This window comes from Anser cygnoides, chromosome 6, assembly GCF_040182565.1.
Source record: "Anser cygnoides isolate HZ-2024a breed goose chromosome 6, Taihu_goose_T2T_genome, whole genome shotgun sequence".
NCBI lineage: Eukaryota > Metazoa > Chordata > Aves > Anseriformes > Anatidae > Anser > Anser cygnoides.
The window spans coordinates 24,364,168-24,389,606 of NC_089878.1; the positions used below are offsets into that span (position 1 = coordinate 24,364,168).

Consider the following 25,439-nt stretch of genomic DNA (forward strand, 5'->3'; position numbering starts at 1 on the left):
AGTTTTATGGCAGTTAGCCAAAAGCCTCATATAGACAAGTTCAAGATCAAGTGCACCACTACAAAGCACTAAGTTGGAAGCTGAAAAGGAAGTAGGCAAGCAAGTGAATGGGGAGGCAGGAGAGAGGGAAGAGATCTTGATAGTTCTTACTCAGATTTCAGCCACAACCAAAATTCCCTTGATGTACCAAGGGAGAAGAGAAAAATAAGCACCTAAAAAAACATAAAAAAAAAAATTGGAGCACATTACCTAAAGGGAATATTCTATATTTAGAGGGAATTCATTTTCCTTTTTAAGTGAGTCACTTTCAAGAATTTAAGGTTGGCTACATTCCTCTAAGATTATATACAAAAGAGAATGAAATAATATAATAAAATTAGCTACACATTTAATAGAAAGCATCATCAGTAGCATACTCTACTTATATCCATTTTACCTGAATTCCCTTTAGAGATGAAGCACCCATGTAAAGAAATACTCCATAAAGTACTGGCATAGGAATAAACTGCACATATAAGCAGAGAAAGGGAAGAGTATATTAAATACCATTTAACAATATTAAATGCTAAACAGTTGAAATTCAAAGTGCCATATGCCTGCATTAATCAGACAAGTTGTAAACTCAGATTCACTCAATTACAAATTAATAATGCTACTCAGATCACAAAGCAAAAGAAGAATCTGTCTCTACAGCTTTATTTTTCTCTCATGGCCAGTTCTGAGGACAATGTACTTTATTCACTATTAAAATTAACAGAACTACAAGAAAAATGTGTTTGGTTCATACTTAAATGTTTTACTTAAAAGACTGCTCAGGAGAAAGTATCTGAACAGTAAAACTATACTCCTCAAACAGCTATTCAAGATACACAAAAAATATTTCACGTTGCTGAAGGAAATGTTCTGTGCTATAAGCATTTATAAATGGTGAATGACTTATGGAATGGCACAGTAAGAGAACACAGTAAATATTCAACCTCTAAGTATAAAGTGTGTAGGTTACAGAATATTTCCATAGATAAGTATTTGTTTTAAATACTAAATGCACAAAATATGTTCAGTTTGGTTTCAACAAAGTGAAGTTTTTATGATGTACATAATAAAACAGTACTGGGATTTTCAAGTTCTAAGGGCTTATTTCCTTCACTGTGACAACATGCAAGTCTAAATTCTGATCTTACTGAAGCCAGCAAATGGACTCTTAACTGATTTCACTGAGGCCTGACAATTCTTATAAACACTATTACGCATATAGATGGTATTACATAAGCATATGACTAGACACCCAGTTTCAGGACACTGGTGAGCAGTGCAGAGCATGCTGGCAGCATGAGAGAATTTTTGTGTTCATTGCCAAGAATTAACCACAAAAAGTCTCCTGCAACTGTGAAGGTATTTTTAATAATCCAGAATTCACAAAATGTTCTTAAATTATCTACAAACATTTACTTATTTGTATAACTGAGCAAGACTGGTTCATGACAATGATACACCACAGGTGAATGGCAGAATTCACTCTGACTTCAGCAAGACCAGATTTCATTATAGGGTTTCTGTCTTTACGATGTTAGATGTCCCTAGTGATTTTATTAGGCAAAATTAAAATTTCACTTTAGATTATCATTGTGCAACATTATTATAGTTAGTAATGTGCCTGGAAAGGGCAGTCATTAAATAATGCAGTAACAGCAGTGAAATGTTCTGTGTACTGCAGTATTATTTATCTTTTCATTATTTCCCCAAAATTACCTTCAGAATACTTGTCAAAAAGACAGATGAGCCCATCAGGATAAAAATCATGAGCCCTGTGACTCTTTGCTCCCGGATTCCAAGAAATTTTGGTTGTTCCCCTGGAGCAGAACACTCCGATTCCAGTTTTAAGCTATTCACATGGGAAATAGAGAGGACAGTGGCTGCAACAAACCATGGCAGTCCCATAATAGAGCACACTCCAAGCATGACTGCCACCATGAGCAAGTCAAGATGGTATCCGCATCCTTTCTGCAAAAAAAAAAAAAAAATGCAATGACAGCAAGAAGTTACAAAATGACATCTGAAATAAGAAGATTGGCAGGCATTCCTAATGAACAGCTAGAGACAATTAAAAATTACGTGACTTGTAGCAGAAAATAGCTTTCTTTTACGTGGTATCCAGGCTGGGTCAGTAGTGGTGACGAACCGGTTATCTAAGGGAATTCCTACTGTTCACTTGAAATGATTAATTTTATTAGACTCACTTCTGTTGTAAGTGTATATATCATAAATCCAAAATAATTTGGTGCCACAGTAATGGGCAACAAATAGTTTTTGTGCTTGTAAATACAATAATAGTAAGACAATGGAAAATACAGACATTTTTCTGTTTTAAGTAAATCTCTTCTCTCAATAACAACGGATGCTAGCGTACAGAACATCCAACTGCACTGCCTACTTTCCATAGCACTAATCTTAATAAGCCATCCATCCATCCCTACACAGAAGGTAAAACTTGAATTTTGATTCTTTCCTACATAAAACCTCTCCAGTTAACATTTACAAAATCAGTTTATGCCCTAAATGGCCAGAAAACCACATCAATATTTGTAAAGTCTTTATAGATGGTAAACACATGATAGTAATAAGTGTTCCCTAATGTACTTCCATCTAATCTAAGAACAGGCAAATAGATATTAAGAGAAATTAAGCTATAATTAGGCTATACATTAAACTACAAAATAATCATAATCATCACCAGGTGCTGTTTTGCTGGTTTCCCTATTCAATATTGAGAAGTAATATAATAAACATTTATGGGAAGCCAGTATAAAACCTTTGGTTTTGGACTATCTCTGTAGCAGTCAAATACTTTGTCAATTTACCAGCATTATGCTTTGCTTTTGTAGTTGTGGACACAACATTTTGGTCAAACCTCAGGCACATTTAAAAGCCTACATATTTGAAAACGACCAATGATCTGCATCAAGCTTACTCATATAAATGTATGTTAGCATAGCTAGAAGGAATATTTCTTTTTCTATTTTAGTAAGTATCCAGGAATACTATGTAGCTGCAAGCAACAAATCAAGATATTTTTCCTTTAAAAAGTCAGGTAGTGAGTTACCTCCACAATATGGCAACAAATCCAATGTCATGGTCTGATGAAGCCGTGATGTTCATGCAAACAATGAATATGTTGAACCATAATTTTGCCTGTAAACCCATGCAAATGCCTTTTGACATAAAAAAAGTAACTAAACTAAACTTGGAAGGGTTTGCTACAGAGACTGCCAAAAGCTGAAATGTGCACTATTCAGAATTTGCTATGGGAAGTATAAAAAAAGAGAGGAAGAACAAGCTGGAAGCAAACAAGTCATTTCTTTCCGAAGACAACTTTAATTTCTAAAATGGGAAGTGTCTGGGTTTATGAAAATGCAAGCCACATCAAAATGAAAATGCCATCTTATTTACTTACTTTATCTGAAAAGGGGAATTCATATAAAATACAGAAAATGAAAAGAACCAACTCTAGCGGCCTTCCCTCACTCCCCAAAAGCACTCATGAATCTTATCTCCAAGACACATCTTGACAAGCTCAGAGACGTGTCAAACAAAGATATTAGTTACATGCACAATGCACTCAAAGAAAGAGTTTAATTCTAAATCCTAACAGAGACACCTTTTTTTACCTTCTGACACATTTATGAGGAATGTATCTGCTAATGCATACAGAATCCGAGAGCATTTCCTCACATTCATACATGATCTGAGGAACCTGACATATGGGAAGAAAAGGAAGCATAGCAACAGGTGATGCTACACCAGACCCCAGCAAAACTAAAACGCAGCAAGACAAGGGGGCAGCCAGGAGGACCATCTGACTCCCAGATGCCAGTGCTGAAAAAACACATTCCAAAGCTTGGCAGCAAATTCCTGCATCTGTCAAGTTAACCACATGCAATGCTATGGATTGACATGAAGAGCCAGGCTGACAAAGAGGGCAAAAAAAGAACATATCAAATGTCACAATCATCCAAGAAGAGGCAGTGCAGAGTGAAGGTTGCAAATGCATTTGCTAAAGCAACTTGGGATTGGATTGCTGCTTATTAAAAGTATGTCAAAAAAAAAAAAAGCCTAAGCTCGCTGCATATACATGTACAGAAACCTGCTGCTAGATTTTGCCCAACAGTTTTTCAGAGGGGTGATGTCCCTTTTTCTCTCTCCATCTGTAGGCAACTAAAGTGTTAGAGAACAGAGCAGGAAGTTGTCCTATGTTGTTTTAAGAACCCATTGTGCCACTACAGTTCAGTCTTATTCTCCTCCGTTCTTTAAGAGGGAGGACACACAAAAAATGGATGGGTAGAAGTACAGAGAAAGATGAAGAGAGAGGGAAAAAAAAATCTTGTAATGCAAAATAACACCTGTTTTTTCTAAGTCCGGTCCAGTAGGCAAACACTGTCAATATTTGAAGACATAATATAACAGTGATGAAGGAAATGATTAACTTCCTGGTTATTTTCTTTAGGTGAATTGGTATCATACTCCAAATAAAGTATAGAGGATAGCATTTTATTGATTCAGAATCTCTGTACCAAATCACACTAGTAAAGACTTCTGTAAGGCAGCAAATCACTGAACACAGGGCACAGATACCACATAGCCTGATGGAAAAATGCATAACAATGCTTAATAACAGTGCTATATAGCATAAAATAAATTAGCATCCTCAAGTAGATGAAAATATATTACATAACCTGAAGCAGAAAATGACAATAAAATGAACTATTTGACTGAATACCTTTAGTTTGTGTTCTTTTCTATTTATAATGACAGCTGTGATCTGCTGGTCCATAAAGATAAGGATAGTACAAAGCAGGGCTGGAATTACAGCAGCAATGACTGTCCACCAAGGATTAGGCCCCAAAGGAGTAATAAACCATCCACGATCATCTCTGGTGGGCTACAAAAAGAAAGTCATGCATGGCTAAGGATATCTAAGGATTATCTACACAAGAACACACACAAAAACATTTCTAGGATACAACTTCCTTTAAAATGAATAAATAATCTCTCTATATAAGATGACAGAAAAAAATGCTAAACTTCCTATAATACCAAAAAGAGAAGCTATATGTAATAATAGCATCTAGGGTACTGCAGACTTGGTTATATTTGGAAGGAGACCCACCCAACTACACAGGCCACTGATCAGAGCAGTTTTATAGCATATGGCGAGCACAACAAATTCTTAATAGTATCACTACTCCCTGACTACAAACATATAATAAAACTACTATAGTGCACTATTTTATCAAAATAGTAAGGCAGTGCAACTAATCAACAAATTACCTTAAAAGCATTTGGAACCTGAAGTTTTGGTGATGGAATCCCAATGGCATAGTCAATTAAAACCATGGACAAAATAGTGAGAAAGACAGCAAAATCGCTGACAACAGATCGCACCTATGATTATCAAGAGAAATGACAACTTTAACAAAAGCACTCGTGTCATTTAGGACCTATTAGGACTCATTTCTTTTCAGAGTTTCAAGATATTTTTTGCTTACAGATAAAACCATACTTATTCTGGCACAATTTTTTAACAGAGAACAGACACAGTGTCCATTTTACCAGCAGCAAACTGAATTTGCAGTGCAGCTGGCATTCATGCTTGCACATGACTAATGACAACTTTTGAATTAAACAAATGGCACACACCTTTGTTGGGAAGTATCGGCTAGTTTTGAACTGCTTCAGTGTGGATGACAGAGTTACTGTAGAAAAGAATAAGATGACAGACCAGAAGAGGACATCTGGAACGTAAGGGCCATGATGACCACAGGCTCGTCCAACAAATGCTCCATGAAACTTTTTACATTCCTATCAGGGAGAACAAAGTAGTATTGTTCTGAAAAGTATGCTTATGCTGATACTTTCTTTCCAATCACTTTCCTAAACTTCAAGCAATCAAGATTGTATTAACAGAAATAGTAAAATCATTTTTAGGTATTTATTCTTTGAAAAAATAAGACTACAAGTATTTCTATCTGGTCTACGTGGGAAAGTCTCAAACCCTCAAAAGAATCACTTTTTTAACCACTATTACATGATAAAGTCACTAAGATATACCATAAAGAAAGTCATTAATTTAAAAACAGACTTATTTCAAACTGAACACACACATTTATTTTCTGTTTCAAACACAGATTTGCTCTTCCTAATTCCTTCCAAGAAAGGAAAGTTTGAAAATAACCAAGAGAAAGGCTGCTCCTGAATTCCTGCTTCATTCTCAAGAATTGACTTTTAACTTCACAGGTCAAGCGAGGAAAAGCTACTTGGAATGTACGGTATTAACCTAAAAGGACACCAATACATTTAATACCACATGGGGGCGGCACATTCCACAAATTATCTTTTGCTTTAAAATGTGATCAGGTAAAATGTATCAGAACCCAAAATCTGTATTATTTTTTTCCAATATAATTTAAGATCAACTGTGCAGTAGAAAACATGTCTGATAATTCTCCAGTAGCATCCTTAGCTGTTAAAAATCATACTTCTTCGTCTTAACAAGACTTTTTAACAAGCAGTGAAATAGAGTGTAGCTATAAAAATAGGAGCTACAAGCTCTGGACTTGCAATCCTTTCCTTCTCCTTCCCCAAACCCTCCATGCATATTAAGACAAAAAACCACAGCACCAAGAATCAGAGATTGCATACAGCCATATCCTGACGGATTAGGATCTTTTTGTTTCAAATGAACTGGGTCACTGGCTCATCAGATGCACAACACAATACTGCGGCTTGCCATGTTATGAGAAACTTTGTCTTTGAACAAATGCTGGCTTGAAAAAAACAGTTTCTATTCAAAGGCCATGAGACTAAGGAGTGAAAAACTTTTTTTTTTTTTTTTTTTCCTCTAATAGTATACCTAGGATAAATGTGATGTACTTTTGACTGATGAAATTGAGGTGTTAGCTGGGAAAAAAATATTTCAGGAAATATTTAACAGGAAATTCTCAAGATTTTGGGACATCAAACAGAAGACTTATCCTGGCCTGAGCTAGACCTTGACGTTGGCATAACACACGTTCCTTGTGTAAGAAGAGGCACCTACGCACCTACTGAAAGGACTTTGTCACCATCAGAATAAAAACTCTGATCATGCTTAGTTTGTCCTAGACAGAAAAAAAAAAAAAAAGTTGTTCTTACTGGGTCTTACTGTAGGTTTTTAAGAAGAAGTGTTTGTCTTTCCTGACCAACCTAGATCTTCAAAACTTAGAACTTATACATCAGAAAAGAAACATTACAAAAGAAACAACAAAAAGAACTGAGCAGCAGAAAAGACAGTGGGGGTAAAACTGACCAAATTTTTATAGACAACTAGGTATAATCTTTTATTGCATTTCTATAGCATAGGAGAATTGAAGTTTCCTGACGATGCTTGGAAGAAATAAACACATGAAAGTATTAAAAAAAGTTGGATATTTCTTTGACAATTATAGGGATTCACAGGAAAAGTTGGTCAGTTATACTGCTACGCATGTAAACTCAAATTTTGGTAATAAGGTTTTTAGAAGTTTTGAAGGGTTTTATATAATGCAGCTGGTCTTTTACATTTATAGTTAAAACAAAATCTGTTATTTTAAATCTCCTCAGCTGCAAATGTACTCTGAAAAACACTGTCAGAGATCTGAGAAAGTGAGAGGAGGAGTCTGCCCCTGCACAGATGCTCTTTGAGTGTGCTGCAGTTTTGAGAATATTCATTCTGGATTGCTGGAATCCCTCAGGCCAGCAGTCCTCAACTTTCTCTCTGCTGTTGCTACACCAACAGAGTTGAGGAGAAGTCCTTGCTATCAAGATATTGACAGCCATGGAAGAGTGCTCTTGCTTATTCATGATAGAAAGACACCAGTTCTTCTGCATTCCTGCCTTTGAAGGAAAAAATCTGTGGGAGGTGGTCAAGATGGATTGGGATTTAAGCGCTTCATTTGGTTGTGCTTACGATGGGGTTAATTCTCGTTTATTTTTTGAACCTTTAGCTTTATGCCTTTTTCACTCAATTCTCTTTTGCTTTGTAATGAAATGATATCTTTGTGAGAAAACTGTTGGCTAGATCACAATATGCCATTTTAATCAGGTTGCAAAGGTTGCTTTAAAGAAGTAAAATCTGAAATAGTAAATCCTTTAAATGTAGGAAAGTGTACCATTTAGAAACAACTTATCCATGTGAGCTAAACCAAACTGTTTGTAACTTTTTCCTGTCCTTCTTCCCAGTAAAATAATTTGCATAACTAAGACATCCGTAAGACTGAAGACCTAGGTAAGAAATTTGGCCACTGAACAGGAGCTTTACAGAATTTCTTCCCCTCCTTTCCTTTATAGCGTGAACAGCTGGAAGAATGTTTTAGGGGAAATAAATGCTTCTAGAGTCTTTCTACACAAGGGAACTTTGGTTTTGCCATCTGGCAGAATTTAGGACAAATCCGTTATCATTTGACATGTTTAGACTTAATCTCAGTCAAACTCTTGTGCTAGTGTGTCAAGGAGTTTCCAAAGCAGGGCACAAAATGCACATACTTGCTTTAATGTGTACTATCAAAGACTGCATAATGATCTACCAAAATGTTTACAAAAAGAGAGAATTCTACGAAGTCTATGTTAACTTTTGTTAAGTATATTATATGTTTTATTTGAACAAGTAGGATCAGAAAAAAACATAGTATTTTTCCTATATATATATATGCTGCTTAAGAATAGATAAAATGCTTATTTATGCTTATACTTTTATTTACTAAGTTCCAATATTTCACTTACCGACACAGTTAGGTTCCCCCATGGCACGTCAGATGCAGATATATTGTAGTCCTGCCAGTACTGTAAGGTTTTATTGCTAGGATGTTCTGGTTCCACACAATTGCATCTGAAAAGACAAAACAGTATCTTTTCTTTAATAATAAAAGATGTATCTGATACAAATCCAAATTATCAACTTTATGACATATTAAAATCGTGCTCTACTTTGCCATATAATCTTAGTTTAAATGAATTCAGTAAATGCATGCTTTAAAGCAATTTGTAGTTCAGTAGCTAGTGCTATTACTAGAGCAAAATTTGCTGTGAGGTGCATACGCATATACAGTATGTAACGTGACTTATTTAAACCACTGTCCACAGCATGTTTTTCCATCTATTTTCCTCCTATTCTATTGATACTTTTGAGCACAGTTTTTAACACTGAGAATGTGCCAGTCCTGTTCCACTCCCATGTACCAGTACTTCCCTACATGGGATTAGACACTATGCACAGTTCCAGGGCTGACACGTTTCTGAAATGCAAACTGTCTGCATTCTGTTTCTTTTTCTTTACCAGAATGCCTTTGCGTGAAAAACGGACAAAGTGCCTGGTCAACTGATCTCTGCAAGATCACCAGCACCAAAGGCTCTGGGAACTTTTGTGTCTGTTGTTTTTCCTCTCCCCACAGCTACTTTAAAAGCATACTTTTCGTTCTGAATTGTGTATTTTAACATACATAAAGGTGAAGAGGCAGTGTGGGAGGACAGTACTTCAAAAAGGCAATTTAAAACAAAAATTAAGTCTTTAAAGCCTCTGAAGCAACTGTGGGAGGCTTTTTCTTTGACAAAGACTTCAAAATCTGCAGGATACTCTGTAGGTTCCGAGACGTCAACTGTGCTTTGCAGTTCTCTTCAAATTAATCCTACTTCAGAAATCTATAGTACTATCTATCCTGCTCATATTTTAATTTGCTTATGATAGCTGCAAATAAATTCTGTACTCCTTTTTCTGATAAAAGTGTCAGGAGTAGCTGGGTACAAAATAAAATCTAACTGTACAGTAGAGAGCCATTAAGCACACATTTGCATTCCAATTCTAGCAGAGTATCGCTTTATTCACTTAGCTAAGCCATCAGTTTTCTCTGTGGACGTTTATCTTTCCACAAAACAAGGATGATGATTCCTACATAAAACTGTGATATTTTCTGTACATGGAATTCTGCCATCTACATTATGAGTACAGAATAGTGCTATTGTATTTCCATTACAATACTATACATGTGACAAAACAGCTGCATTTAATATACAGAGAGGAAGAGATGCAGGTTATCTTTGTGCAAGTCCTTGCTTTTATTATAAATGCAGCTATTTATAAGAGAAAGAAAAAAGTCTTACAGCCCATGAACAAAAAGAAAAAAGAAAAAAAAAAAGAAAAGCAATGGCATTCAGAAAAATAGAGGGCCTGAGCCAAAAGTCATTGAAGTAGACTGGATCTTTCAAATAGACAATATGCTTTGGATCAGGCCTCAAGTGCAAAATGAATGCGTGTTCAATGCATGTTTAAAATATTACAAAATAATTAAATGAAGCACATCAATAACAGTGAGTTAAGGTAGCATAATAAAGTCAATAAATGGGATGTCTATGCTACTGCAAGGGAGTATTTGACACTCATGCAACAATACAAGTGTGGCTATTTCAGGTTACGATTGTTTCCTGGGAGCACAGGAGCTCCCTGCCCCCTGTGGTCCATCGCTGATCGCAGACTGGCCAGACGCTGGGCGATGGCCCATTGGAATTTGATTACAGTAGGCCAAGGTGATGTGGGCTGTTCAATCACAGTCACTTTCTCACTAGAAGGGAAGACTGTGCATGTCACCAACACTATACAGTACAACTACACGTACTGCAAACTGCAAAGTTCCATTTAGAAGTTAGAGAAGCCACAATTTTCTATTTCCTTAAACTCAAAAGCCTGACAATTGAAGGCACAGTTCAATACAGCTCAAGTAATTCACCTTCGGATGAGATCATCACCCTGTTTATTGCTAGATCAATACCACTTTCCTTCTTCACAGCATTTGAGTCTGGCCTGTACCAAGTTTTGTTGGCATTTACTGATGGCAGATCATCCTTCAGAAAGTGACTTGTGCAAACTCTGCCCATACAGACCAAAAACTTTACCCTGCACCCAGCTTTTGCAATTGAATGGGTGCAGAATTAGGCCCTAACTGTAAAGATCAGATCCTGCTTTCTACCGAAAGAGGTAAAATTAAAGTCAGAGTAGATCTTTGTTTAGGATCACAGAAATGGAAGATGGAATGACAATCCCTCTCCAGCCCAGAAAACACAACTGGAGGTACCATTCAGTGCCAGAACATAAAAGAGCAACTACCAAAATGTGACATTTCATAAGAGATGTAATTGCTACAATGATGACTATTTCCCAAAACAACTGACCTACAAGAAGGAACTCACATTAGAGAAATAAGGCTTTCTACTTTCATCTCTTAAAACTTTTAGTCTCTTTCATCATCATTTTTACTCTAACAGAGAGGTCAGCTCTCAGGAGAAAAAGTAAAATACGCTGAATTATTAACCACTAACACATCTTTCTATTTTCTTGATAAATTATTATTCAGAAAGTGGAATTAAGTAAAATTGTGTTGCTTCTTGAAGGTTCAAATGTGCTTAAATCCTTTTTAAATTGTTTAAGGTGCTAGGCACTTGCCCACTGCAGGAGATGTATGTGGAGTTTATGCTGTTACCAATGAGCAAGAGACTGTACATACATCTAGTAGTACATTTTCTAAGCAACATACTCCGCTCCAAATACAGTAGCAACTAAGCAGTATAGTCCCATGCCTATTGGTGATAACAAGCCAGCAATCACCTTTGCTATGCCAAAAGATACGGAAGGACTCGATTCTTTTTCATCATGACTAGGAAGAAATTGCTTTTTTCATGTCTAGAACATAGGCAGGGAAGAATACGACATTAGTTGTGGTGGCAAAAGCATAGGCATCACTAAAGTAAAAAAAATAATAATAATAATAAAAAAAACTCTGCTGCCAATCTGCTGATTTTTTTCTTAAGTTTCATTAACTTTGGACAACCATCATAACTTCACTGTGCATGACATTTTCTGCATCTTGTTCTGTTTTCAACAAGCAGAGCTAGGGTTTGACAACAGCAGCTTCAGGACACCTCAAATTACTATCAGTGTTCCCCAAAAGGAACAGTCATTACTAACCCTATTAGCACTGAAAAGACTTGTCTGTATGATCCCTCTTCCTTGGGACAAAGGGAAAGAGAATATGGGTTGGTAAATTAGAAACACATTGTTTTATATGTAAAGTTGTTCCCCCCTTTTATCAGCAATAAAATCACTGCTGCTCAGCAACCAGTCGGGTGAAAGGTTCTGTACTAAAACACTCAATCCTGAGTGTACCTTTTCACTACAAAATAAGAAACGTATTCCCTAGGCCTATTTACTTGATCAAAATTAACATAAGTCTGGTGGGAGAATCCCTAATTTCTACCTCTCATCCCCAATTCTTCAAGCTCATTCTCCGTGTGCTTATGAAGCTCCGTTGAGCACACCCTCCTCCCCACGCAGTGCAGCATGGTGTGAGCCCATTCAGCTGCCATTACAGACAATGTAAGAGCTCTGAACAAGAGTCTTGCATGGTGTTTTTGTGAGTAAATAAAAAACACTTACATGGTGCAGCTCCTTTGGAAGCCTCATGGCCACTCATCCCTAGGCAACTGCCATTTTACAGTATGTTCTTTTCAAGGCTGGGAAACACTTCCCACTAATGATTTTATTCCCACTAATGATTTTATGCAAGTCATAGGGTTCTGTTTTAGAGTTCCTATATTTCCAGCATGTACATACTAAAAACTACACCTAATAATACTAGATAAGGCTCTGCTCTATAAAAGGTGCTACTGGAGCTTCTTCATGATTAGCTAACACACTATTTCCCCTTCCTGGAAGGGAAAAATCTCTTTTGGGCTCACTTAATATAGAGAATGAGATTTACTTGATATGAATATTTATTATATAAAAAAAAAAAAGCAGGCAACTATGACAAGTTACAAAATGTGCTTGGTTAAACAGTATGTCTCACTAAATATCAGAAAACATATTTGGTAAAGAGTAGGAAGCTTTTCCCCTAAGAAGCAGACTATGCTCTATGCGTATGCTGTGCATTGATAACATAACAGAGTAAGAACATCATAGGAAACTGAAGATAACATCACTAATTTCATTTTAAAAGTAATGCATTACCACATATGCATAAGCATTGCTAACATTGTATTTACAAGGCTGAAGGAAAGCCCAGCAGTATCAGAATGCCACGCATGTTTAGGTTGTCTCCAAATATACTATTTTCATGTGACTCTTACGAGCACTTGAAGAGTCCTTCTGTTTGTCCAGCTGCTACACAAAAAGAGACAACAGCATCATAGACTTCATCTCCTCTGCTGTCCCGTATGTACAACACCTGTATATCCCTGGCATTATATTTACCATACTCCTTCTCATGTCAACATTCATAACGATGAAACCAAGGTCTCAGTGGAGAAGAAACTGGAAGCAAAATAATTAATACTGATGGGAAATGGACTTGTCAGTTGAGTTCTATTCTCAGTATCATGAAATCCTTTCAAGGCACAGCTGTCACGGCAAGATGAAATTTTTTTCTTCATTTATTAATGAGATCTGCCATCCTGAATTAGACCATTGAGTCATTAAGTTAAGTAGCCCCTCTCTGAGGATCACGAACATCAGTAGGCATCTAAGTATATTCTACAAATTTGGAAGTCTATATAGCATGGTTGGTGAAGTTGAGGAGAAAAAAAAATGTAAAAGTATCTAGATAATGCACTCAGAAGCACAACAAATTCATATACACATAAATATATCTATATAAATATATCGGGGGGGGGGGGGGGGGGGGGGCTGGTGTCACAGTGAACAAATCACAAAGAATTGGGTTTCTTTGGATAGCTCCTAAGAAGGAGAACATTGTTCTCCCAAGGGGAAGGTCTAGAAAACAGATTTATAATTATATTGTAGTTTTGTTAAACTTGTCTGTCACTCATAAAGACTGGTCTTTATTAGCTGCCAGGTGCAGAATGCAGTCCATGCATTCTTAGCAATGTTATGGTATGTAACTGCTATAGAGAGAGTTTATCTTGAAGAAAATCTGTGTTATTATGTGGGACATTTCTCATTTTCATTATTCAACTGAAAGCTTTCACTCAGAAACAGTTCTAGGTTGTAATCTAATCCCACTTCCAAAGTTAAAAAAATAAAACACTTATACTTGAGAAGAGATTCACAAGCTATATGGTCAGATTAACATTAATTTTTGATCATTCAAGTGTAGTGTACCAATACACAAATGTACTATAAAAGTAATACAAGGACTGTACATAAACTTTTCTAGATTAAGACGACATTGTATAGACCAGCTGATTGCCATGCAGAATTGCTTAACACAGAGATCCTATTCCAAAGCAGAGGGGATAGGGAATAGGAAAGAATGAAGCTAGGTGAGCACTTACTGGACTCAACAGAAGGAGAAAATAAAATGAGTCAGTCAGGTTGAATAGAGATAGGGAAGTCCTAGAATAAAGCAAAATTATTTCTAGATTCCAGGGTTTGCCAGGAAGCAGAAGGGAACCAGCACTTAAACTTGATGATGGCAGTTGCATGGTTCTGGGAAGAAGAGGGACATTCTTAGGGGAAGAAACAGAGGATATGGCACAGTTACTTAATTGTAGGGGAAAAAATGTACAAATGGGGGAAGAAAATCTATATTCATATCTGCCTACAAAGAAATCATTACATGAACTGGAATTCAACTGTATGTTTGGGATCCCAATGAGAATACCATGCGCTGATCATTAGTGACTACTCATTCCACCTGCAACTCAAGGAATACAAAGCATAGAAGAATGTAATTTGCATCCAGTAATAATGTATTTGATTAATATCAATATATTCATATATATATATATACACATATATATATATATTGAAAGATTTAAAGCTTGTTTGTGCAGATAGTGGTATGCACAAAGCTGATCTTCACAATGACTTCTAGAAGCAATGGTTTCTGTAGCCTGCAAAAGATACTGAGATTGACATGATCTTGGCTCCTTAATTACATCAGAGTGGGATTTTCTACTCCTAATTCTTAAGTGCATGTCAATACCAAGACAGATTGTAATATGCATATTACTATGCCAAGAAATCACTTTAAAATTATTCAATGTAATCTGTTAATAATTGAGTAACTTCTGGTAAAGAATATTAAAAACAACACGAATCCACCTCTCTGAAAAAAAGGATTGATAAAAAACAGAAGGTATATAAAGTCCCAAGATCTGAACCTCACTCAGAGAAATAATATATTTTCTGTATTCACAGATAACTTTCTTAAAATGTTGGTCTTTTAAAGAATACTGGATTGTTTTCTAAATCTCATTACTTTCATCATGGATGTTCATTTAGTTTTCCTTTTGAGAACCTCTATTTTCAATCCACTCAGTAGCAGAGTTCTCCTTTCCTAGCAATATTTAACGTATACATTAAAACTGATGTGCATCGGTGTTACAGACAGAATTCACTAACTGGAGATATATTTGCTATGGGAGTAGGAAAAAGCAGGAGGAGGAGAATGCAGAAATAAAAGAGTTGCTATGCCAACCTACAAATGCTAATGGCATGACAAATACAAAAAGGTCACAGAAAAAAAAAGAAAAAAAAAAAGACCAAGAAAGAAAAAACAGAAAGCCCAGACCAAAAAATATGTGTATTTCATTTAACAAACACTACAGCTACTGTATTTAAATTCCTTTAAAACCATGCATTTTAAAAAGAAAAAAACTGCACCGCAGCAGCACACTGAAAATCAGGTTGCATTTGTCCTTTTTTTGATCTAGTTCCTAAATGCCTAATTACCTATAGTCTAAAGACAGAACTTTAACTTTAAGAAAAACAGATTTTCCTGAAAGATCATCTGAGGATCATAGCCAACATTTTAATGCGGAGTAACAAACAAGCATAACAAAGAAAAAGAGTAAAAAGTGCATCAGGACTAGTTATACGCTCATTAGATCATGCAACAAAAGATACTTTTGTCTTTTTGAATTTGATAGGATTCTGTAACAAATTAATATATTCTACCTAAAGTGGTAAAATAGTAAATAAGAACACTTTTAGGAGGACTTTGAACTGATTTTCAAATATTTGGGTATGTGCAATTTAATAAAAAATAAAACAAATCTGTTCTAAATGCTCTTTTTATAGTCTTCTAAGGTTTATTATGGGAGATACTAGTAGTGACTTCTATGCTCTTAAATGTAAGAGGAGATACATGTAGTAGAGTCTTTTATATCAAACTCCTGCGGTGGAGATTGTTTATGACAGAAGTCAAACCCACCCAAAATACGTCTTTCTCACTTGAAATATGGTTACAATCTGTTTGAAATACAAACCATTTAAAATGATATTTTGTCTTTCTAGTACTCCAAAGGATGATACTAACAGCACGCCAATGACTTTTCCTGAGTCAAAGTCGTTTCTTCACCAAGACAAAGGCACCAATACTGGGATGCAAACCAACTACCTACGGACATCAGAGCATCCTTAGAAAGGCCTAATAAGGGAGAAGGCTAGGCCACAGCTTAGACCAAAGCTTCAAATATATACATTACCCTGACCTATTTAACTTCTTTTGTTTTTAGTAGACAACAGTGAGAATACAGAAAACAGGAATTTTACAGTATAACCTGAGTTTTCTAGTACAGAATTGCAGATTCGAGATAAAGATTTACATAAGCTTTGGCAAAGCATCCGAAGAGAAATGAGTTGCTCAACCTTTTGAAGTTCATCCATTGCTAATTAAAGAACTGCCAAGGCTTTACTAACAATTAAAAACTTGTCTTTAAAATCCCCGAAGATAAAAAAAATGCAAACAGCTGTTTTAATTAGCAAAACAGCAGATACTAATTAGCTTCTGTAACAGAGTATGCTGGTCCTTTAAGGACAGGACCAGTTTCAGTCCAAATCTGCTACCCATTTGAACTACAAATAGGACTGCAGTCAGATGCTGCAGAAAAAAGCTTCTCATTTCTCATGAAAGTCCGCAAATTCAAGTCCACAAAACTGAGATTTTTACTTCAAGTAAGTTTTTGAGCTTACTTGTCTTCTAGTAAGATCCTTCTGAAACTTATGGATCTTTCTGGAATTGATAAAGACATTTAGAGTCATTCAAACAGGTCCTGAGGGTAAGCTGAAGCTGTTCCTGGCTGTCTATGTAGAAGGAACCATAGCAGCAACAGTAACTTTCTGCACCCTTCTTCACTGGTAAACTGGGTGGATGGGAAAGGCCGGTACCAGATGAAAACGTTTACAAATATGTTGAAAAGGGAAAATCAGTTTTAACAGTGAGGGAAATGAAATCAGTCCCTTGAACTCCTCCTGGCAATGTGTGCTGAAGGAACCAGACTATTAAGAAAACACTGCTGGCCTTTGGAATATGGAATGAAGTGAGAGATTTTTCCTTGAAGAAAGGAAGATAGAGATGAGGAGGTCTTTCCATTTACCTGGAAGCAAATGGACTATGATGGCTTTTTTTCAGATGAAAACTGAAGGAATATAGCTCTGAAACCTAGGAAAAATGCCCCTGTAACATAACTGAAATATGGTGCTGACTGATTTGCTAGACTGAATGTTTGTTTTCACTGAATGTTATTTTGAAATCATATTCCAGACTGTTTGTATTTTAACTAACTTCTTTTTCGAAAAGTTGTATACTTGTTTTACCTTCATAATGTCTCGGTCCAAATAGGTTGAGTACTTTTGGAATGATTTAAATAAATCAGGCAACCATTTAAAAATTCTTGAACCCAAAGAAAGTATTAAGCACAGAATTTTTAAAAACCATAATGCTTTTATTTTCAAACTCCGTAAGGTTTCAAGCTCTGCCAGTAAGCTTCTCTGACTCTGCACCACAGGGCTCCACAGAGACCTTATAGCAGTCTTCTAGTACCTCAGGGGGGCCTACAGGAAAGCTGGGGAGGGACTCTTTGTCAGGGATAGGACAAGTAGTAAAGGTTTTAAACTAAAAAAAAGGTAGGTTTCAAATAGATGTTGGGAAGAAATTCTTTACTATGAGAGTGAAGGACTGGAACAGGCTGCCCACAGAAGCTGTGGATAACCCACCCCTGGAAGTGTTCAAGGCCAAGTTGGATGGAGCTTTGAGCAATCTGGTCTAGCAGAAGGTGTCCCTGCCCATGGCAGGGGGGATGGAATTAGATGATCTTTAAAGCCGCTTCCAACCCAAACCACTCCATTATTATAACATTTGAGAAAACTGGACTTGCTATCTGAATGAAAAAGCAATCATGTAACAATGTAAATTCTATGATTTTTGTTAATTAGAATTTTATTTCCCTCAAAAGTTTTTTTTGTTTGTTTCTTTCCCACAGTATTTAAAGAAAGGGGAAAAAAAATCACAGTATTACCTAGATGAATCATCACTGCCACTACAAAACATTGTATATCACAGAGACAGTTAATTTGCTGGGTGTTCACACACTCCAAATATATCAAGGAATGTAAAATTCAGTTTTTCAAGGACGATACATGACTTGCAAAAATCAGATATTAGCCTCAGCAATACAGGTACAGTTATATCGACATTTCCACTGACAGGTCTTTTTTACTCAGGAATTTCTGAAATTTGATTATTTTTTTTGTCTTGTGATGATCACATGCAAATGATAATTGAGATACCTTCACGTCCTGGGCAAATGGACAACGTGTCTGGACAGAGTAATGTGCACATATCTGTGCTGCAGACTTGCCGAGTTCAGGATGCACCCAGCCTTTTGTGAATGCACTGGTAATTTGGAGAGCTGAGGTGCAGTTGCTCCAACACAGCATATCTTTCAGCTCTCCCAATCTTTTGGGGCCAGTTCTGAAGAACTAAGACAAACTATGGTGAAGGGGAGGGGAGGGAACAGAAGAGGCTGGAATTACCACTTCGCAATGTTCAGTGCACAGATCCTTGGAACAAGCAGATGGGCTCTTAGACAGCAGAGCAGACAGTGAATTAGATGCAAGATAATCAATATGCATACTGATGTCTCCAACAACCAGGTTTAATGTAAAAAATATATAAGCCACATCTCTTAAGAACTATGCTGCCTATAACTATGCCTAGAGCTACTTGTTTTGACATTAGAGGGGTCAGTTGCCATGGTCATGTTATTAGTAATAAATAGGCTGTTGCTGCAAGTAGAAGATACAACAGATGCCGTAAGTGAAATATAATGTAAGAGCTGAAAAGTCAATTTATTTGCACTATTCAGAGTGAATGAGTAACTGAGAATATATGTATGAAATGATGACCCTATAAATAATTGTACATGACCATTTTATCATACAATTTTTATCATGATATGTGATTCTGTGATTCTGTATTTGCCTGAAATCATCAGGCAGTAGTCAACAAACATCTGGAAGATGCTTGTCCTTCAGTAATTGCATTTGGAAAGCTCTAAAACTTTTGTGCTGGTATTCCAACACTATAGGACAGGTCAATAGCTTTAATTGGAGGGTAACAATTGCTGCGCCTTCCCCCCCCCCCTTTTTTTTTTTCTTTCTTGTGTGTGTGTATGCTCTGCATGTTCTGTATTCAATGAAGACAGTTACTAAAGACAGGCAGTGAGTAAACAGCACCCATCAAAAATCATTTTGGCATTCTGATCAGTGAATGGGATTTTAAACAAAAACAAATACATTGATTGTAAATGTAAGGAGGAGAATGATAAAACTTTATCATAAAATATAGAGATACCTATCACTGTACCACTATACCAAGCAAGACTGTTAATTTAACTTTCTGAAATCTCAAATAGATTTGCAGCTAAAAGCAAATAAACTCAGCTTACCACAGATACATAATATCCCCATTTTTGTTTTTCATTACATATTTTAACATCTAAGCTCTGCCTGCTAAATGGTTTCTGAATAAAATTTTGTCTTTGTATAGTATTTCAACATCTGTTCGTCAAAACAATATGAGAACATCATATTCTGTTTCCCTTTGACACAACTACTTTGAAGTGGTATAGGAAAAGAAAATCCACAAATACTGTCCTATATAAGGCTCTTTAGAGTAAAATATCAGCTTCATTAAGTTAAATGAGATCAGGATTTAATCTAACTGCATTCATGGTCTATTCTTGATGTTTACTGCCTTCTCTTCAAACTAGTATTTCTTTGTCTACCAATTAAACTCAGAGAAAAATACTATTTTTTCAGCATAATGACAGAGCATGTCACAGCAGAACTAACAACAGTTTCTATATTTTAACTTGTTCTGTGTATTAAGGTATGCACATTCAGATTCAAGTTTTACTACCTGTTTTACTAGTGATGACAACATACACAAAGCTCAATTATTTTCTCTGTTGCTGTGTTTTGTTTTTCTCAGCTTAAAATGCAAATGAGACATTTAGTTGAGACACTCCTGTTTTTCCACTGAACAGAAGACGTGGCACTGTTCAAGCATTGTTTCTTTTGGGCCCCACCCTGCTCATGCAGAGGGTTCAAATGGGTTCAGTGGAATAACAAAGACATTTCTGGGGGCGGATCTTCTCTGAAAATGCTTTTTAATGACATTTTAGTTGCTGGGGTGACCAGGCTTAATTGGCCTCAAACCAGATTAGGATCTTGTCCTTTATTAACACTTCTAATCAAAAAACACTTGTCAAACCTTGTCAAACATAGTAAAGTACGGGTGCTTAAATGGAGTCATATTAAAAATCTTATTAAGAACAAATTGATTATGACAAAATCAATCACTTCTGAGAAGCACCTAACAACTCTGAATCCTCTCCAGTTCTCGGAGCTTGAACCTTAGCTGCCATGGAGGCTAAAATAAAGGGAGGTACATCAAATTTTTATATAGGTCAATATTTCAATTTGAAGAAAAAAACAGGTAAATATGATATAAAAATATGCCTGAACGCTCAATAAAATATTATGAAGCACCAGTACAAAGTTATACTAAGAGTTCATTGAGTTGCACCTGATTAAATAAAAACGTAAACAAAAAACTAAAGCTGAGGTTGCTCCGAGACTCTGTTTTATTGTAGGACTCCCAACTTTCACACATGTAACCTTTCCAAAACTCCAAGTCAAGATATTTTTTACTTAAGATTAGAGTTTGATACCTCTAGTAATGACTGCTTCCATGTGCCAGAATCATGTCTAACTCAATGGCTTCTACATGTTAAGTTCACAACTATTGAAAACTTTTCCTGCTGTGCACTAGACATCAGAAAGATCGTCTCCTATGAAAATACCCCAGTGGTAAGAGAAGAAATCGTACTTACGAGTATTTAGTCAGAAGATCCAAATCATTATGCATGTTGATTGGGTATGTCTCACTGAGATGAAATAGCTTCTCTAAGGCCTCATAAATGAAAATGATGCAGATAAGAGAAGCAAAAGCTTCTTCAGTAAACCGTGTAATATAACAGACTAGGGAGCTTGCATCAGTTGCAACAAGGATGATGCACAGGATTGCAGTCCACAGTCCAATGCTAGCTCTCAGAGAAAGATATGACAATCCATACTCTCTAAAGAAAAAATAAATAAACACAGTTTAACTTCTGTACAGCCACAGTTTCCTAGATGTAGAAGAGGCAGGTCCAAAATCGTTTTTCCTAGGGATGTGTTTATTTTGGATACAGCCTGGGGGGCAGCAGAGGGAAGGCAGGGAGCAGGTAGGAGGACGGGGAGCAGAACCAACCCACCCTTTTTGCATTACCAACAATACACTTCTCACAGTCACTGAATAATTTTCAGTCTCCAAAAGCGTAAGCAGTCCACTCCAAAACAAACTCCTGATCTTATTTCTTCAGATGTTGGAATTTGGTGATCAATGTTTCTAATTTTACCCAAAAACACCTTAGCAATGATGCATATCATGATCTCACCCATCTCAAACAAGTTTGCGTACAAATAAGTCAGTGGAGTAAGTCTTTACCTTGCATATAAGGATTCCATAAATGTTATTTGGTCACACACTTAGCCATTTCATTTAAAAATATGTTTGAAATTTTAAATAGCTCTACTCCACTTACTTGCAAAATTTGAATAAGATCTTCTCAAACACTAATACCGGTCCTGTGCTGCCAAGTATTGTGAGGGGCTGTCCACCAAAGAGAGAGTAGGCAATTCCAGTCATGGATGCTCCAAACAGCGATTCTATTGCACTCTGAAAATGATACAGATTGAAGTGTCTATAAATTTTCAAACAGGTTCTTTTAGCAACGTATTGATTTGTCATCTTCCAAACATTGAAACACAAGTATTTTAAAGGTTGTGCCCTCATGCAACAACAGTAATAATAAAAAAATACTAACCACAAACCTACAAGTGTAAGTTTGCTTTGAAAGTTCAGATTTAACACATACTATACGACCTTCAGTTGCTTCTCCTAGTAGACCACCAAATGTGATGACAGGAGACATGCAAGCACAGTAGAGAAATAAAAACGATGCCAGACACTGTAGACTGAGAGCATCCCTGAAGTCACTCCAGAAGAACGGAGCTTTTCTTTTTATATCTAAAATCAATCCTCCAAAAAATCTAAAAAATAAAAGAGAGAAAATTAATGAAAAAAGTTTACTGAACTTTTTTCCATAATATTCCTTAGTAGCTGCAGAGAAGCTATGCTCCCTTAATCAAATGATACATCCCCTTATAATTCATCCTTCCCCAGAAGAAAGTTTCTGGGAACTCTGTTCTGGTAGCTTTAACCAGGAAAGTGTTTTTAAAACAAAATAAGAAATTGTTTTTAAAACAAAATAATTTGCATGGTTCTGTTTTTAAGATTTTCATGTAATCACCCAGACCCAACTTCTGAACAGTTGTTAGCTCCCACGCATACAACTCTAGTATTTTTGTGAAATAATTCTTTGCATTTCTTTAATGAGAGAGCTACTATAGTGCCCATTTGCCCACACTTCTACATGTAGAGCACATCACATTCTTTATTTGAGAACCTCTTCCTACATACACTTGGTAACAGAATTAAATCTAGGCCATAACTTTCCAAGGACAAGAATTGTCATATTTTGTCATTTACGCTACGCTAAATATGATCAAATATTTAGGAACAGACAGTCCATTACAATAAACAACAAAGTTAAAACAAATATCCCACAATGCTCTTTTTCTCATATGCACACCGTATCAGATGGTGCTGAGGTAAAGTGGGGAGACAAAGTGTTACCTGCTCCTAAATACTAAAATGATCCTTCAAGCCTGCAATAACAGATTCACCAGAAGAATGACATACAGACAGACTGACCATTACGCACCTCTGCTGCACTGTGTACAGCAACACTGCATCTGAATGTTTAGCCTTGTGTAGGTAGGAACGACAGTTAATTATCAAGAGGCAGCAAAGAAAAGGAAATGTCTAATGTACAGCTACCAGCACGATGATGCTGCACTAAGGTAACTCCTGATAGCTGATGGGCTTACACCACACAATATTAGACAAGAGAATATAAGTATTCCTTGGAACAAATTCTTCCCTCAGATGTGTGTATGTTGTAGGCACCACAGGAACTATAGTCTCATATACCAGGCCTTACCGAGGCCAAAAAAAAGTGCTACTGCACAACCCAGAAAATTCAACAACAAAATAGTTGTAAGCATTCATAATATATGTGACAAGACCATTTCCAACTTTTCCTTCAAACAGAAATCAGAAATGTTAACTGAGTTTAACAGCAGTCTGACCTTTATAAATAATCAAGAAAGGAGCTTGCAGTAAATACAATGTGAAAATTTAATTCCTCTTGCCCTCTCTACAAATTAGCAAGTATTATCTTTTTCAACTACATGGTATGCAAATCAGGAATAAGGCCTCAAAAAAAAAATCATATGCCAAGCCAGTCACTTCTTAAGTGGGAATTAGACCATTATTATGTCTTTGAAAGTATACCAGTTAGTACACTTAAAATTTGGAATATATTTTCACTAACTTTCCAGTGCGTTGCAATTCTGGTCCAGAGTGCCCTCCAGGTTGTTCTGGATCGCCATGGGCTGCAGTCCCATTTGGCACTCCTGGGATCTTACGCTTCTCCTATCAGAAGGAAAAGATACTTTTCTTAGCTCTTTACAACCAAACACAATTTTGGCAAAGGAAATAGACTTTGAGAGTTGAAAGACTAAACATTTAAATTTTATTGTTAGATTCATCAGCATAACCTCTTCATAAACAGTTCTGTAACCAGAAATAGTAGAAGGAACTGTGACCTAAAAGAAATTTAAAGAATTGATCAAAGAAAATCCTGTTATCAGAAAGCATTTTTAAGAGCAGCATGCCGGACTGCTTTGATCATTTCTTACTCTTATCTGGTCATTGCATTTTGACTTCACTAGCAACTTAGCATAACCAGCAGCATCTATTGACAAGAACTATGAGTAACAAATCTTACATTATATGTCTGAAATACACAGCAAAATTCAAAATGGATTACAACTGTCGTCAAAGAATAGGAGAATAGATAAATGATGGAAAAGCTTTGTGAACAGTCACTGTTCAGTAACAATCCATGCTGAGTAATTAAACACAGTCATGTCATACTATAAAAAAGCCATCAAGAAAAAAGGGATTCCTTTTTCATAACCTTTTCTGCTTGTTTGAATCATCTTCTGAGGAAAACTGCACCTGTAGAAGGACATACACTCACATGCAATGGAATATTTGGGATTTGTGTATGTTTTTTTTTGTTTCAGAAAACTAGGATACTATAAGCTTAGAACAAAAGCAAACCATGGCTGTTTGTGATGATCAAAGACACTTATGACCACTTACTCCTCAATTTAAGACCTTTAGATCCATCTGTCTTTATTCAGGAGAAACCTAGTACTGAACTGCATAGATTGTCATCACTATACTACGTTTTCAAGACAACAGTTCTCTTTAAGCAAAGTAACCAACAGAAAGAATGCAAAATGCCTATATAGTGATTTTGCTAAATGCTAAATTAATGAGACTTAATACTACTCAGCAGAACTTCATTTCATCACAACCTTTAAAAGTACTTTTTACAATGTACAAACCTGAGAGGGAACATTTTTAGGTGGCTCTATTCGAATTGTTGGGTCCCATTCTCCAGGAGGAAGAACTGTAACTTGATCAAGAAACTCATCAATTCCGGACACCAAGTCATTGCGATCTTTCGCTTTGTACGCAACATCATGGAACACCTGTGAAAAACAAAGAACTGTACGTGGGAAGAAAAAGAGATGGGGAGAGGAATACCCATAAAATACTTCACAATGGCCCCTAGACTTCTGAAGTTGAAATCTCAGCTCCGACTGACTAGAAAATCTGGTACATAGTTTCCATACCAGTTTCAGCTAAATTGGTGCTAAATATTCCAAGGAATTTAAAACTCAATTATACCACTGGACATTAACTGTGTAAAATGGAATCTTCTCAGTGAAGATACCCTTGCATGTTACTCTTGTCTCTCATTTTGTTACCTCCTTATGACAGCATAATCTGGGCAGTTATAGGCCGATGAAATGAACTTAAAATCTATTTGTG

General features: G+C 36.3%; 1 protein-coding gene across 12 annotated transcripts in view; it reads right to left on the reverse strand.

Moving 5' to 3' along the window:
- The window catches only part of SLC4A10 (solute carrier family 4 member 10), a 155,908-nt gene that overhangs the window by 13,857 nt on the left and 116,612 nt on the right, over positions 1-25,439 (reverse strand). For 9 of the 12 annotated variants that reach the window (XR_001203416.3, XM_048072289.2, XM_048072291.2 and 6 more), the window contains 11 exons: positions 24,950-25,096; positions 23,866-23,966; positions 22,234-22,459; positions 21,952-22,085; positions 21,199-21,444; positions 8,794-8,899; positions 5,695-5,856; positions 5,326-5,439; positions 4,775-4,936; positions 1,750-2,001; positions 437-505 (listed from right to left, as the gene is read on the reverse strand). Coding sequence is in view for 11 of the 12 variants with exons in the window: in XM_048072289.2 (XP_047928246.1) it covers positions 437-505; positions 1,750-2,001; positions 4,775-4,936; positions 5,326-5,439; positions 5,695-5,856; positions 8,794-8,899; positions 21,199-21,444; positions 21,952-22,085; positions 22,234-22,459; positions 23,866-23,966; positions 24,950-25,096 (1,719 nt within the window). In the remaining variant the exon portion in view is untranslated. The remainder of the gene's footprint in view (positions 1-436; positions 506-1,749; positions 2,002-4,774; positions 4,937-5,325; positions 5,440-5,694; positions 5,857-8,793; positions 8,900-21,198; positions 21,445-21,951; positions 22,086-22,233; positions 22,460-23,865; positions 23,967-24,949; positions 25,097-25,439) is intronic. The other 3 variants (XM_013171326.3, XM_013171327.3, XM_048072292.2) reach the window with 2 other exon arrangements.